Here is a 16,451-nt window from a genome sequence, read left to right as displayed (position 1 = left end):
AACTTTACGTTTTCCCTGTTTATTACAGATGCGCGCAATTTATATTTATGTTTCTTTCAAACACGTTAACGCTCCATAAAATAAGACGACTTCAAGACGCTGTTATTTCCTTTAAACGGGTTTAATGTAGTCCATCAACCTCTTCAGCAATGAGAAACGAGGTTTTATGGGTAACGGAGTCTGGGAAGTAGGCCACAGGTGACGGTTTTTTTCTTTAATCGGACCTTCTCTGTAAGAAAATAATAATTAAACACAACATATGTAGATGGCTCATTTAGTATTCAATCAGGATACAACTTCTGGAAGTAGCCAGTTATTACAATAATACTAAACTGCAAAAGCCCCGAAAATGAAATAAATAAGTACTGCGTTAATAGCAGCACTCAGCACCCCCACTCCTCTGTGTTATGCTGTCAGCATCGATGATAAGGAAATCTAGTCTATATTAACTAAACTAAAACTTTTGTCTATTGACAATGAAGGTCAAGATTAAATGCTCGGCTGACCGTGGTATTCATGTCCGCAGGGCCTATATATTCTTGTGATGTTTTGATCTTTAAAAATTGTTGGTAAAATAAAGTTTTCACAGATTTTCACATGTGAAACGTACGCACAATAGTAATTAAAAATACAGCTTTCCACAGTGCATGTTCATGAATATGTCTGTATTTTTTCAGTGAATTAGAAAATAAAATTAGTAAAAACAGTTTATATTTGAATTTATTTTGTTCAATGCAATCTTTAGATTCCATACAAACATTTTTGGTCTCATCATTATCGTCTGTTTTGCTTGTTATTTAAAATGACCATAAAGAAAAAAACCTCTTGTGCTCCGTCATGGCAACAGTATTTGCATAATTTCTGCTGTGTATTTGTTTGGTCTCAACTCCTGTTCAGGTCTCGCAGAGGCAACATGATCTCTTCAAAGGCTTCATATACAAATGCAGATGGAGCCCTTTGCCCCTGCAGTGGGCCAGTGGCCCATTTAAAGCAATTCCATGTCTAGCAAAGTGACGTCATCTATTTAAATACTTGGATTGAAGAAATACTGATGCTGGTATCTCATCACCATCCAGCAATGTCTGTTTGGGAGCTTAGTTGTGCCTGTGTAGCATTCACACTGTATTATTCTCTCTAATAAATAGCATGTACTTCACATTTCAGGGTACATACCAGGATACTGGACACACGTACAATTATTATGACTGCACTGGTGCATACGAGCAGCTGGGAAACTCTGCTACTACTGACAAAGGAAGAGGAGAGGGGGGAGGCATGTTTGGAGGCAGTGAGAGAGAAGGACAATTCATGAATGTAGTGAAGGAGGACAGGCAGAGAGTCGGTGTGACAGAAGAGGATGCAAAGGCAGAGAAGATGAAGGCAGATGATCTGCTGTGAAGAAGAAGAAGAAGAAAAGGTCTGGAACTTGTAAACAACAGGACCTGAAGATTTGCTGAAACTTTCAGTTTTGAGACGCCTTAACGCCCACTCACATCCTGGGCCATCTGACCTCAGGAAATCACATGATAGGGTGGGGCCAGGTTTCACAATGAGCTCATCCGAAACTCTGGCTGATTGTGACCCACACCCGCTTTCACACCTTGGCTCATGTGATTAGAGGATCATCATATTTGTCCCTCTGTGGGGGGAAACTCCCACAGGGTTTAAATCTGGGACTCTCCACCATTTGACTCTAGAACTGAAGAAGCTGTCTCTCAAATTGTACATGTTTCCACTGCTCCCAATCTCAGGAACAATGACAGACGCCACGTTTTTGGAAAATATATTTTTAAAAGTTTAAAAGTACACGTTAGATTTATTTCACCAACACTGTTTGAGGGAGAAAATCTCCAGTTACTGCTTCGTCGTCTTTCACCAGCTCGGTGCGAGCAGGTTCAGGCCCTTTAATGCCACCTCAAATCCCAGAAAACAAGCCTGAGAGGGAGAGAGGAGAAGAAAGCCATGATGAACACGTGTGCACTGTACTGATATCAGGGGTGAGATAAGCATGTATTAATATTTGAATGAGTGTTACAGCGTTGGCTGGGAAGGCTCGCAGGAAAACTGCATTGAAGCCCTTGTAGAGAGCTTTAGGTCCTTCTTCTCGAAGCAGTGCTCGCAGGACATCAGCCAGACCTCTGTACTTCCCATCTGCAGCTACACACAAACACACAGTTTACCCATCCAGTGTTAATCTTATCCAGATAATAAAGCTAAGCTGGAAACGTCACAAACCACTGACTGATGTCATGGTGTCCTTGTTTTATGTGGTCTAAAAATCTACTAACGAAATGAAAATACTAGCTTCACTTGGACTCAGCTCTGACCTGTCTGGAAGTTGGACTTGAGCACGTCTGGGGGAAGAGCAATCACCCAGTTTAATATTCCGGCTACACCACCAGCCAGGAGGATTCTGGGAGTGCTGAGCTGAGACACACTGGCACACAGTCAGAGAGAAGTGAAAGCACAGATTTACAGCATCTGACAAATCTTTGGTCTTTATAGGAGTTAGAACTGTTCAAATGGATACTGACCTTTGACCCTCAGGGGTCAGGACATCCTTGAGATATTCATACGTGAGGAAGTACAGACCGCTAGAAGGTACGTCTGAGACCGAGATGGAGAGAGAAACAGTCACACCGCTAAACCTCGGGTCACCTCAGCTCCTCTGCTCGAGGTCACACAACACTGTCACGCACAAACATACAGATACACAAACCACAGTGCAGCGTACCTCTGATCAGAGTGAGCACAGTTCCTTTGTAGACGCTGTGGATCCCCTGCTCCTTATAGAGCCTGACCGCACAGTCCAGCGGACCTGCGTACTTGGACCTTCCACCGCTCGACTGCACCTGGAAAACACACATTTCACAACATTTACTTAAATACATAAATATATGTGTCAGTCATGCCTTTAAATATGTGTTGGATTAAAGCCTCCCATGGATATTAGTTTATAACTAGTCAGGTTATGGTATAACCACACGAATAAAAGTTACGCAACTGATGTTTAAAGCTGGATATGTGAGCAGAGCGACTTCTGCACGTGTCTGTGAATGAAGAGCATTTGCTCTCAAAAAGCACCGTAAATTATAATCAACCATAAAACAAGTGTTTACTTTGGATTCTAATTATTTCACAGGAACCTGACTGCACGCGTACACGCACGCACACACACACACACACACACACACACACACACACACACACACACACACACACACACACACACACACACACACACACACACACACACTTACCTGTAGCAAGCATTTGATCCTCTCTCCTGGAGCTACTATCACTGTAGTGAAGACTCCTGCCAGACAGCCGGACAGGAATATCTGATGGTACCTGAACAGAGCAGGTGATGGAAGTTCAGCTGTGTAGAAGTCAGACTCACTCCCAGGCAGCCACCTCAGTAACAGCTGGGTACTCTTCCAGGCAGTTATCATGAACCATGACCCAGATTAATATTATTTTTCGTTTCCCTGGTCAGCAGGACCAACAGCATCTTATACGTATTTGAAACAGCTGTTTCCCTCTGGAACATCTGCTTCTACAACTATCTCTGCACAGCTGCAGAATTCTTTCAAACTCAATTCAGGATTTTTTGAATATTCGCTCGCTTTGAATCTCCACCAGCAGCTGAGGGAAACGTCTGCCTCTGTAGCTGCAGATGCAATATTTGCACCAGTTAGTCTGCAAAGAGCAGTTTCTTGTTGCTGCGCCTGTGAGTCAGCTGCACATCAGTAGGGTGTTGATGGGGAAACCTGAGAGTATTTGGACACACTTCCACACATGAGCATCTTTAAGAGCAGCTTTAAAACATTCTTACAACAATAAATGAAGATTCAGAGATCAGATCGCTATGATGGGTGGATTAGGGCTTCTCTTCTTGAAATAGCTTTCTGATTGGTTGGATTGAAAGGTGGGTGGGGCTTCTAGACCAAAAATGAGACTGCTACTTATGACATCATACAGATCCAAGAGTAGAAAAGAAACTGACCAGTTTGAAGCCTGAACTGAAGTCATCTCGTTATTGGATCAATAATGTTTCGTAATTTCTCAAATTTTATGTGCAACGTATTTTAGTGCTGAGATTTTAAATCTCAGTGGGTCTTTCCTGGTTAATTAAATAATAAAATGTAAAAATTAATTAAAAGTACTGTAGACACACTGAGCTCAGTATTAAAACTATGGCCACCAGTGGAACATCAGTGCCAGGAAACAAAGGATATCAGGTCCTCTCTGAACACAGGATACTGTAGTTCTGCTCACTTAACTACAGACACGCTGACTGTGTTGCTATAAAGTCTTCAGAGGTGAGACAGAAGCTACCAGTGATCGCCAACTCATGCTTAACATTTCATATGTACGTCGGGGTAACAGGACGGGGGTGTGAAGGGGGCGTGCTGCTTCAAATGAACGAATGACAACAGAAGGAAGGGAGGCAGGGCGAGAGTTATATATAGAGAAACACACAAGCGACAGTGTGTAAGCTTTGGAGGAGTGTTTGAAGGTTAAGGTGACGTTTAATGATTGGATCTAGCCTTTTAGCTGTGATAGTTACACATTACTGATGTTGAGCCTATTTTAAAAACAGCTGGATGTGTAACAGGTCTGCTCCAGCCTACAAACACAGACGGGGCTAAAGAGAAAGTGCGCTCTCTTTCACTTCTAAGGTGTTAAGCAGGTCTTAACATTGGATCAATTCAGCCTCAGATGAACAACAACACATGAGCCTTCACACCAACTCACTCTTAAACAAAAATGAAGCCAAAAAGCAGAAGCTGTAAGAGCACCCCATGATTCAGCAGCTTTAACAGCAATGAGCTGAAGCAACTGTTTCCTGTGTGACTTCATGAGTCTGTCACGTCACTGTGGAGTTTTATTCCACTCATCTTCACAGTGTTTCTTCAGTTCGATGTTTGCAGCATTCATTTATGCACAGCTCTCTGAAGGTGTGTGTGTTTGTGTGTGTGTGTGTTGGAACTAACATGAGCGGTTTTCCAGAAGCCGTCTGTTGGAGCTGTTTTCCAAGACCAAACCCAAAGAAACTGATGGCCATCATAGGAGCCACACCTGCCAGGGGCGCCCCCATGCCTTTATAGAGACCAAGGATACCCTGACACACACACACACACACACACACACACACACACACACACACACACACACACACACACACACACACACACACACACACACAAATGATTTTAAATGAGTTTCTAGTTTTTAATTAAAGTGCCTATACTTCAGTTGATGTGTCACATGTTGAAAACAGAGCTGCGTGGCTGTGGCCTGTGTGACTGTCCTGCAGAAAGCGCTCACCTCTTTGGATACGGTCTTGCGTAAGCAGTCATAGGTTCCTGTGTAAAGCACATACTGAGCGGCTTTGGGCTGTGTTTGTAGTCTCACCTGAAACACACAGTTTAAATAAGAAGAATTACACACACGCACAAACACACACAGTGACCATGCAGGAAGATTGCTGAGTGCTGTCAGACAGGAGGAGACACCCACTAACATCTGCTGCTCTGTCACTGATAAACAGGGCGGTGCTGCGCTCATGTGACGGTTACTGCGATGCTGTGATCAAACTGTTTCTTCACAAAGACTCAGTGTGTCGCACACAAACACACAGACGTGGTTTAGATAGACTACAAAAAGATCTGGATTAAAAATAATGCCCATGTTGTAACGATAGGTTGTTGGTATTTAGCATTTACATTAGATTTCTGCACATTCAAAGTTTCTATATGGTAAATGGCCTGCATTTGTATAGCGCTTTACTCAGTCCCTAAGGACCCCAAAGCGCTTTACACTACATTCAGTCATTCACCCATTCACACACACATTCACACACTGGCAATGGCAGCTACATTGTAGCCACAGCTGCCCTGGGGCGCGCTGACAGAGTATGCACAATTATGTGAATAATAAAGTTATAAAAATCATAAGCAGTTATTACTTTAAAAAACTAAGTTATACGTTTTAGAAAAGGTGAAAATGCGACAGTGAGAGTAATGAGACGTTTCTATTGTGATGTGTTCAATACATGTGATGCTTCATCCCTTTACTTTGTTTTCGTCAGAAATCTGATTTTAACTTCGGGAGTTTGAGCTGCACACTTTGTACCCACGCTGTGACATTTCCTCGACAGTCTCCCGCTGGCTCTAAGCAGCCTCATTACTCCGTGTTCAGGTGGCCGCCTCGGCAACAGTTCAAGCCGATTTGTCGGTAATCTCTTTAGCACCACGATCTGACATTTCCCGTGACTTCTTGAGAAACATTACCCCCCGACACACACACACACACACACACACACACACACACACACACACACACACACACACACACACACGCGGGCACACGCGGGCACACGTGGACGTGGACTGAATGTTTCTGTCTAAAGGTCTAAATCAGCTGTGTTGAAGCTCGGCTCGGGCTGCAGCTCTCACCTTGATGGTGTCCAGTGGGTGTCCGGCCAGCAGCAGACACGCTCCTCCGACACCCCCAGCCACGAAGTTCTTGAACGGAGACTCTCTGGGCTTTTCCTCCATCCCGCTGACCCCGCATGGCCCGAGTACACAGCCGGGCAACCTCACCACCTCACACCGCTGCTGTCCAGGGAGGGGAGGGTGCGACTGTCAGCTGTCTGTCTGTGGGTCTGTCTGTGTGTGTCTCTGTGTCTGTCTAAGCGCGTCTCTCTCTCTGTGGACTTTGTCTCTCAGAGCTGAGCGGAAACGAGAAGAACAGTTATTCCTGTAAATAATTTATCTTCACAGTCACCCCTTCACATGTCCATAAACTCTTTGCTTTAGTCATATGGCGCACTTTAAACCACTGTTTTATATTTTTGTAGCTTATAAAAATCTGCCGCAGGTGTATTCACAGGTAAGGTTGAAACAGGGGATACAGCGCCCTCTGGTGTTCGCAGAGCGAAAAATGTGATTTCTTAACACTGTCCAAAGTAAAAATACTACACTGCAATAGTACACCCGAGGGTCCTTCACTGCTGCAAAGTCTTCCTTACCTCTGCTGAGGAGGTCCTGCTTCCGGCAGTGTTTGTGTGTCTTCCCATCTGAAAACACAAAGACTTTTGAATAAATTCAGATCCTGCAGATGGCGTCATGTTAACGGTCCATTGAAATTCAGCTTCCATCCACCAGCGTCTTCAAGGTCATCTCCAGGAGTTATTGGTGGAAAATGGCCAAAAAACCCCCAATTTTTCCTAAAAGTGTGATATGTATCATCAAAATCTACAAAGTAACATAAAACATGTGAAATATGCCACATTTGACGTCTCCTTCAAGGTCAGTGGATCGATCTGAAGGTCAAAATGATAATAATGCTGCATAGTGCTATTTTAAACTTCTCTTTCCCATTGTTCATATTGACAACAATAACAAGGAAGTGGATAAAAATAGGGAATCGTACATGTGGATTGTAAATATTGTGGTACTTTGGACCTCTGACTTCTTCTTCCAGGTTAAATAAGGTCAAACTTTCACAAAACATTTTTTATCCTTAAAACTGTGCTTAAGATTCTGCTTGTTTGTTCGTACTGGCTACATTGAGGAAAGGATACCGGTATATGGTGACTTTCACATCATAGCTGCATCCTAATATCATCTCACATTTGACCTCTGACCTCTGTTTTACATTTCTGCCTTTATTGATCCTAAAATGTGCAAAATCTTTAAGGAAAGTATTTTCAAGAGGAAGAGAGAAAACTCTGCTATTATGTAATAACCTCAAGTTATTCATGTCCGGTTGTTTACAAAGTTATCCACTCTTACATGTTTATATAAAAATAGAATATTATTCCCTTAAGTATATCACTGCTCAGAGAGAGAGAGAGATGCCTCGGTGGACGTTTGTGCTTCTTGTTCACACATCAATTACTGTGACTTGCATATTTTATTCAATAAAACTCTAAAATCTCATGTAGTACAACGTTTAGGTAAATAAAAAGCCTAAGCTGATCATTAAAAATGGTGATGAATTAAAAGTACATAAAGTATTTTACTTTTGAAACTGTTCAAATCAAGAATTTCTAAGACTGACGCACCTTTTTCCAGAAATTTTATGTTCTCAAATATCAGACTGGCGCAACAATAAACATGGGACTTTAATTATAATTTTAAAAAGTAAGAATAACGAAAGTGATTTTTCCTCATCCAGAGGATTACATGGAGATATTCATAGTTGGATGAAAGGGTCTGTAGCTTCGTCTTTAATATGGACACTTATATTTATCTCATACAGAGGCTGGTACACTTTCCAATGGAATGCCGAGAAGACTTTTTAACTTATTATAAAAAGGCTTTTGATAAGTTAATAAGCTCATTTCAAAATTACACATGTGCTCTTCCTACCAATCTCAGAAGCTAACAGCCGAAGAAAAGTCAACAGTTGCAGAGGTCTGAAAGAAATATCAATTTAATTGAATAAAGTATGAAGCTTCTCTTGGATTTCTGAAATTCCTGTTAGTTTCATTTTAAATATGCTAGTCTGTAGAATAAATTTCAGTAGTTTCTCACGCCTGTCCTCCTGTGTGCGTCTTGAATTTTATCATATAATCATGAGTTATATCAGTATGATTATTTATCTCTTTATCAAACGTTCATATTTCTGTTCATTAGTAATTATGCCAATTAGGTCCTTTTACACATAAACTAATGAACAATATTATTCCGGCGAATTTGTAAAATAAAAATAATTTTCTCGGTATAATAAACCATCAAACTGTCACAGGGGGAATAAATAAATAAAACCACTCAATTTTTATTTAATTAATAGATGAAACCAATGACTTTTACAGTCACTGAGTGAAACCAACGACGAATGAAACGGAAAGGAAAAGCGGCAAGTGCAAATGACGTCATCAGCAGGCGCCTACAAGCCCCATTAGCGGGAATCTGACCGTTTGGAACGGGTGGAGGATCAAAGTGAGTCATTTTCTAAAACATACGGACTATTTGAAGCTTCTGTTTGCAACGCTTTATCCCGGGAAATCCGGGTGAAGTATTTTAGGGCACGGAGTTAGCAACGCTGTCTGCTCTGGTTTTCGCGTTAAGGATCTGTGGTCACTTCCGGGTTTTTGTTTTTGTTCAGCCTACAGACTTTCTCGTTTAAAACGCGCCGAAACGCACACACACGGTGTAGCTGCGGCGATCAGGTCCTAACAGAATAAATGTGCGGCAAAAACTGTGTTTGTGTGGGACCGGTCAGCGCTGAGTCTAACATCTGGTTTGCTCTCTTACAAAGAAATGAACAGACTCTGATTTTTACGGTACTTAGATTTTAATGGCGTGAAACGGAACAGCCAATCACGGAGGCTGGTAAACATGCTGTGGGCTGCTTTCCTGCAGAGGGTGAAGAGGATTCTTCACTGCATTGAGGGGCTTGTGGGTCAAGCACATGTTTCAACCAATAACATTCAAATTAAGTTATAACTTCTATAATGTTTTTTTTTTGGTAGGAGGCCTGTGGTGTGTGTGTGTGTGTGTGTGTGTGTGTGTGTGTGGGGTGGGGGTGGGGGGGTTCTCTTTGGGGGAGACAATAACCCGACGGACCAGTTGCACGAACCAAAGCATGCATGTATATTCCAGATATCTGTAGTATTATTAGAATCATATGATTACAGCACATTTACCTCTCATCCACTTCTTTGAAGTGTCTCCCAGCGCACTTGTTAGCATGTTTTGGTTCGTGCATCTGGTCCGTCGGGTTATTGTCTCCCCAGAAACATTTCCGTTGTGTTTTGTTTTCTTTTTGCAAGTGTTTCCTGAAGTTGCAGTCCGTTTGGCCTCTCAGGGCCACCGTACAGACACATCTGGCAATTTTACCATTTTTAATCCAGCGATGATGCACACGCTGTATCACCTCACACCATAATTTCCTGCTGTGCAAAGCTGCAAACAGAATGACCTTTGGTGACAGCCTCCCCTTCATGTATGTGAAAGTCAGACTTTAGAAAAGTGCATGTACTGCAGAACTATTCGAGATGTGGTGCAGGGGGCCAGGAATTAAAATGCTGTGCAGTCCAACCTAAAGAGGCACATCTGTTCACCCTACCTGTCTCCTTTATCAGGCGGTGTGTCACCATGACGCAGAGGAAAAGACCGTCCAGCACACAGAGCTCCTCTCAGAGAGTAAGTCCTTCGTTTCCACCACAGAAGAAATTCTTTTTACTTGTCTGCACTGTTACAGTAGTGAGAGGTGCTAGGGTAAAGTGGTGAACGCCTTTGTATAAACTCAAGATCACGTCCAGATCAAACCACAGCAGCTGGGAAAAAAAAGCAGCCCATGCAGGAAAAATGATTCCAACTGTGAGGGCATATGTTAAATAATTATTACACCCACTCCACGTGTCCCAATGATAGGAGCTTCAGCATCATGGGATATAGAGTTTGAATTAAGTGCAGTAATTTGATGTCTGTGATGCAGAGGGGCAGAAACAAGCTCCAGCTCTCTGGATGTTTGCTCTGTCTTCACTGGAGAAAACGTTCTGCATGGTTTCTTAAACACATGCTGAGAAACATCAGAGATGCTACGAGCAGAAACCGCTGAAGCAGCTGGACGAACAGGCCGGTCCCTGATGGCGGTGAGGTGGTCTGAATGGTCACTTTATTGGGAAACCTTCCACATCTTCAGCGGGGTACCTCGGGGTCATCGGCACTTTGCCTAAGTCAGGGGTCTCAAACGTAAATCAGCTGTGGGCCACTGCTGGCACTGTCATCTCACCGTAGTGTTCAAATAGTACAAAACAAACAAGAAGAAATCACAAATATTTCCAAAAGTGTTTGTTTTTTATTTAAAATATTGTATAACAAGACAAAACTGCAAACTAACCGAAGCCTTTTATTGAACTAGCAAACAAACACACCTGTCCTCTTCCTGGACAGACACACTTTGTCATACGTAACAAAATACAAACACAGACACAAGTGTTCACATTAGTTTGTGACTCGCTGAACTAACACAGCCGATCCCTCAGCATGTTTGTGCTCTCTGCTCATGTCACCTTCATAATAAATCATTTAAAGAGCTTATTTTAACATTTCACTCAACAACAAACAAACCTCCCCAACAGAAAGAGTCAAACTGCGTTATATTTCTTCACATCAAAATAGGGGCTGCGAGTTTGAGGCCTCAGCGGAGCAGCAAAGGCAAGATTAGCTTTGACCTGTGGAGGGTTCAAACTGCAAGCTCAGACCAACCATAACCATCCTGAACTGGTCTCAGCTGCTGGATCGCTCTTCCCAGTGACTTTTTTTAAGTTGCGTGGGCTCCGAGCCGACCTGCTGAAAGAAACTGCGCTGACGTTGCCGGGAAATCAGAGCAGCAAACTTTCAAAGGAAAGGAGTGTGAACGTAGCGTAGTGACTGATGCAGTCAGATGCTTGGGGCAGCATGCAGCCCAGGAGCTCGTTGACGCTGCTGCTTCTCTTTGAAACCTAATAGCTTTGATTGGTTGGACTTGATGGTTTTTGGTGTTGACCCTCTGGAGGTCTGTGTGTTTGGCGATTACTGCAAGAACCTTATCGTGTCTCCATCTTCTCCCAGAGCTTTTAGACAGCCAGCTGATAAAAGGCAAAGTTGCCGTACAGAAAAATAAGCTGAATCTGAGGGTGTCAGTGAGTTTCACAGATACTGACTCCATGTACATTTTTCCCATGTAGAGACACACCGGCAACTTGGTGGCTCAGGATGAGGATGACGATGCGACCTTCACTCAGCCGAGTACGTCACAGGTGCAGAGAGGGCTGGAGAAGCTCACACCTGCACAGGTCGACCAAAAGGTACAGAACCAGGAGAAATCCAGAGTTTGATTCTTAATGATCAGTAAAATGTATTTAATTTCTTTTTTTCTGTCACTCGTCCGTCTGCAGACTGCTGAGGTGGTGCAGTACTTCCTGGTGAAGGACCAGAAGAAGATGCCTGTACGGCGAGCAGGTACAGACAGCAGCCAGGGAGCGTTTGAATACACGGCAGCGTTCCACTGAAAAGCCCTCTGAGGTTTATATCAGCTCAACTGTGAAATCAAACGGGGGTAACAGTTAAATTGAGTGCTAAGGAACAGAAGTGTCCACGAAAACAGAGGCTGCTTCAGTTTGTTTGAAAAAATAAAAGTGCTCAGCGTGTCGGGCTCTGAAGAAGACGTTGTGAGTCTGAGGTGTTTTAAAACCTTGCTCGCAGCCGTGGATGTCCCAGACACGCGTATAAAGCACAGTAATGAAAGATAACATCGTCTCCGTGCCGTTTCAGACCTGGTGAAACATGTGGTGAAGGATTACCGAAACATTTACCCCGAGATCCTAAAGAGGGCGGCGCGGACGTTTGACCAGGTTTGTAGAGTCAGAGATGATCGGCGTCTCGATTTGCAAATGAAACTGTCTCAGCACGGCGCTCCTCTGCTGCTCTGTCCAGGTGTTCGGCCTGAAGCTGGTGGAAATCGACCCTAAAAATAAAATGTACATATTGGTCAATAATTTGGAGACGCCTGACAAAGCCTCGCCGGTCAGGTGAGTATTCATGCATATATTCATAGACCGGGGAAACGAGCGTCTAAACATCAGCAGTACAAATGTTTGTGTGCGCTGTGTGGAGTCCGAGAGGTCTTTAACTTTAAGCTTTAAGAAACTGGGCAGAGACTGCAGCCCCATCTAGTGGTGACATCATGTGTTACATCACAACCTAAACAGTTAAACGCTGAGGCCGAGCAGCAGGATTCAGTTATTGAATACCTGCGTGTTTTATACTCTGACACAGCCAACATCAGTGCGTCATCAGAAAACCTGCATTTGTGTAACAAGTGTCTGTTTCCTGTGGCGCGTAGGAGCCCGTCCAATCCAAAGATGGGTCTGCTGTTAGCGATCCTCAGCGTCATTTTCATGAAAGGCGGTGTCGTCAGAGAGAGTGAGTGTCAGTCTTCCTTAAATAAAACAAAGGCGAGTTGATTTGTGGAAGGACACAAGTTTGACACGTTTGTCTTCCCTCGTCGCACAGATCTGATCTGGAACACTCTGAGGAAGCTGCGCGTGGACCCCGGGTGAGGCCACGCCCCTCAGTCGCCGCCCAGCTGCTCGTCAGGAGTCGGCACAAATCTGACTTTAAACGTTTCTGTTTGCTGTGCGCAGAGAGAAGCACGAGGAGTTTGGTGACGTGAGGAAGATGGTCACCGACGAGTTTGTGCGTCAAAGGTAGGAAGCAACCCGAGTCATGGGCTCTGTCACCGTGGTAACCGGGTCACTGTGGGGTCAGCCACAAATGATCAAGGACAGTTTAAAGTTCAAGATGTGAAGTTACTGCGCTGAACTGGATGTAATCTGATTACCCGATAGCATGTAAACCCCTCCCCCACCTTGGAAAGCACAGGCCAGGTGTGAAGTACCTGCGTCCTGCAGTCGGACGATGGCTCAGGCTTCTAAAGGCACTGCCGTGTAAGCAGAAGGTCGCGGGTTCGAGCCCGGCAGGGTCGCTGTAGTCGTAGCGCACTGGTGTGTTCAGAGCCAGCGTCTGTCAGACCGTAGACTCTGGTTTATACCACACCACAGAGCAGCAGGAGGGCGCAGGAGGCCAGAGCACCGCAGCACCGTGCCTGGACCAGCTCCTCCAACATTCCCAAACCGGTCAGAAAACCCCGTGTTGTGTTTCGGTTCGCATTTCTTTGACATTTTGTCTTCAGTTACTTTTCTGCGTCTGTTTTCGAACGATGCATCGCTTTCCTACAAAAACAGGCTGCAGTGGATCATAAAGGGCTTTTTTCCTTCAGCGTCTGTTGTTTTTCGCTGTATTGTAACTCATGTTTTCCAACCTGAAAGACTTCCATGCGACATGCTGGCAGCATCACTGATGTTTCATAATGATTATTTAACGTGATTACTCCTCAGTCTGGATTAAAAGGATCTGTTGATGTTGGGTTTCTTTTTTTTAAAGTGGTTTTCATCAAAATGTAAAAATTTTCATTTACCCTGAAGTTAAACCCACAGCTGTCAGTGGAAGCAGGCACAACATCTGTAAGTGAACCCGGCTGATAAGGATTTAAGACTCAGATATTTGGAGACTGAACAGATTTATCGGCTGAATTTATTTGTTATTGTCACAGGTGGTGGACGGCCCATCAGCACTTATAATGTGGCTGATGGGTTTTCCCCAAAGTCTCTTTACTGCTTTAAGTTTTATCTGCAGTTTTATATTTCAGCTCATAAATAATCAGGCGGGCGATCGCAGGTCCTGTTGGGAGGCCTCGACTTCTGTAACCAGATGTGATGATCAGCCTCGACGTTTCAGTTCGCCCGACCTTAGTTTATAGGAAGATCATGTTTTATTCTATAAGATGTGAAGAGCAGCTCGCTGCTCACGTTCAGTTTATATCGACTCCCACACTCATTTACTTGACATCTTTTCTGTTAATGCTCAGTTTGATTCCTGTGTGCGTGCGTGTGTGTGTGTAGGTACCTGGAGTACGTGCGGATCCCTCACACGGAGCCCATCGAGCACGAGTTTCGCTGGGGTCAGCGCGCCGACGCAGAGGTGTCGAAAGCCAAAATCCTGGAGTTCATGGGTGAAGTAAGTTTGCTGAGCAGAGCACGCCTACACCTGCAGATGAAGCTGTGGCTACTAATGATGGTTTTTTGTGTCCGATCTCAGCTTCATGAACAGGACCCTAAGACCTGGACTCAGCAGTACAGACAGGCCCACTCCCTCCCCAACTCCAGCCAGGCCTCCACCAGCAGCAGCAGTCAGAGATAACCACCTGACAGCTTCTCCTGCCTTCTTTTTATTTATCGTGTGTGAAAGAGAAGCTGCACCAGCAGCGTTGTGTGGACTGGTCGTGTTACAGTGTGAATCCCGGTTACATTAGAGCCTCGTGTTGGACCCGTGTGAGCCTTCGTTTTAAACATGAGAAAAAAACCCCACAAATGTCCAGTATCCATTTAGATTTTATTGCCTGGATTTTAACGTAACAGCAGGTTTTTTTTCACGTTTATAAAATAAAGTTTTATAATTGATCCAACAACAGTGATTGCATTGATTTGACTGGTTGCTGGTGACACAGCGGCACGGGGCGGGGTTACTGTACGAGTCTCGTTTAAACACAGAATTACTGTTCAACACTGCAGGTTTGCTACCACTCACAGTAAAACTGACTCACACTGTGAAGATGAGGATCCCCTGAGGTGGTTTGATTTTCTATTGCTACACCGGGTGATTCTGCACAACGCAGAACATAATGCTCCAGCACACAGAGGCCTCCAATCACATCTGAGTAATAGTGTTAGTCGCTATCCAGGTTTACTGGTATCATGAACCTGGTTCACCTAACTACAGCATATCACCATGGTAACCCTGAGCTACCTACTCTGGAAAATGTGCATTTTTCTACAGTTTCTCAGGTGAGCACATCCCTAAACTGCAGGCTTTGAGGTATATTTGATCCTGTATACTATTATTAAGAACACCTGAAGGTGTTAACACGGGTGGTGCGACTCCTTTTGCAAAGGAAGCCTACGCAGGTGTTTGGCTTCACTATCATCATGAAGCTTATTAATTCTGCAGCGTTCATCAGCAGCACAGTTTTTAGCGTCTCATCCGAGCAGCAATCCGATGCTTGGAACCACAAACGCAGTCCCTCGAATGACCACAGGATGTGGCCGTTTTGATTCCAGCATCTAACTGATGCTTTCATTGATCTTTAGTGACTTTTAGTACGACACCAGTCTGTGCTGCCTGTAATGAACCACTCGCCCTCCTAACATCAACCTGCCTGTAGGTGAGTTCATGATACCAGTGATCCTGGATCAGCGAGTCCAGGAGACAAAGAGCAGGACTACAGCGGACGGACACATCATCAGGACCACGAACAGTCAGTGTAACTTCACAGAAAAAAATAAAAAAGATGCACCAGACCTCCCTCCCCCACTAAAGAGTGGGGTGCATAGAGCAGTCATGGATTGTGTGTTTATGAGGCACATTGAGGTATCGGGCAGTTACAGGACCAGCTGTCCCCTCATGTTTTACGCAGGAATTATGGGTCGTGTGCTTTGAAGGCCTCGTTCCTGTTTTATCTTTTACAATGAATAATACTGAAAACTACCAAAAACCACATTCAGCCAAACACTGTCAGCCAGTCCTGCTGAATCCAATCACCGACCCCTCAGGTTATATTCCAGTCGCCTGTGGATATCCGGGTAGGGATGGTTTTCCTCCATCTTTTTTTTTTTTTTCTTTTAAATGAACGCGGGCCGTTTAAAAAGAGATTAAAACACTAAACTATCATCACAGTTTCTGAACAGGCTGAAGGTAATCAGAGCTGAGGCTCGCAGAAGTCCCGAGGCGCAGACACGGTAAAAACATGGATGCATCTACCTGCATTCTGTCTGAAGGCCACCAGGTGGCGATAGCTGGGTTCCAGTTTTATAGGTGTTTAAACTGCTTTCT

The 16,451-nt window shown here is 44.1% G+C and overlaps 2 protein-coding genes across 4 annotated transcripts; one reads left to right on the top strand and one right to left on the bottom strand.

Moving 5' to 3' along the window:
* Position 1: 1 nt before the first annotated feature.
* On the bottom strand, positions 2 to 6,721 carry LOC308407513 (mitochondrial carnitine/acylcarnitine carrier protein). 2 transcript variants are annotated; one of them, XM_080899184.1, is made up of 9 exons: positions 6,462 to 6,720; positions 5,332 to 5,418; positions 4,998 to 5,125; positions 3,261 to 3,351; positions 2,735 to 2,852; positions 2,535 to 2,607; positions 2,328 to 2,437; positions 2,036 to 2,151; positions 2 to 1,935 (listed from the first exon to the last, which is right to left on the bottom strand). In XM_080899184.1, the coding sequence occupies exons 1-9, from the start codon at positions 6,561 to 6,563 to the stop codon at positions 1,873 to 1,875; spliced, it is 888 nt and encodes a 295-aa protein (XP_080755310.1). In that variant the 5' UTR covers positions 6,564 to 6,720; the 3' UTR covers positions 2 to 1,872. The 2 variants fall into 2 exon arrangements, with proteins under 2 accessions (XP_080755310.1, XP_080755309.1); XM_080899183.1 differs by having other exon boundaries at positions 5 to 1,935; positions 2,036 to 2,157; positions 6,462 to 6,721.
* Positions 6,722 to 8,863: 2,142 nt separating this feature from the next.
* On the top strand, positions 8,864 to 16,287 carry ndnl2 (necdin-like 2). Of its 2 annotated transcripts, none has more exons than XM_080899186.1 (11): positions 8,864 to 8,954; positions 10,100 to 10,160; positions 11,690 to 11,809; positions 11,900 to 11,963; positions 12,276 to 12,355; positions 12,438 to 12,532; positions 12,847 to 12,926; positions 13,017 to 13,059; positions 13,148 to 13,210; positions 14,465 to 14,579; positions 14,661 to 16,287. In XM_080899186.1, the coding sequence occupies exons 2-11, from the start codon at positions 10,113 to 10,115 to the stop codon at positions 14,760 to 14,762; spliced, it is 810 nt and encodes a 269-aa protein (XP_080755312.1). In that variant the 5' UTR covers positions 8,864 to 8,954; positions 10,100 to 10,112; the 3' UTR covers positions 14,763 to 16,287. The 2 variants fall into 2 exon arrangements, with proteins under 2 accessions (XP_080755312.1, XP_080755311.1); XM_080899185.1 differs by lacking the exon at positions 8,864 to 8,954 and adding an exon at positions 9,698 to 9,960.
* Positions 16,288 to 16,451: the final 164 nt, after the last annotated feature.

Source organism: Rhamphochromis sp. 'chilingali' (assembly GCF_963969265.1).
Source record: "Rhamphochromis sp. 'chilingali' genome assembly, chromosome: 12".
In the NCBI taxonomy this organism is placed as follows: domain Eukaryota; kingdom Metazoa; phylum Chordata; class Actinopteri; order Cichliformes; family Cichlidae; genus Rhamphochromis; species Rhamphochromis sp. 'chilingali'.
The sequence above is the reverse complement of the archived record's forward strand: the minus strand, read 5'-3'. Positions and strand labels throughout refer to the sequence as shown.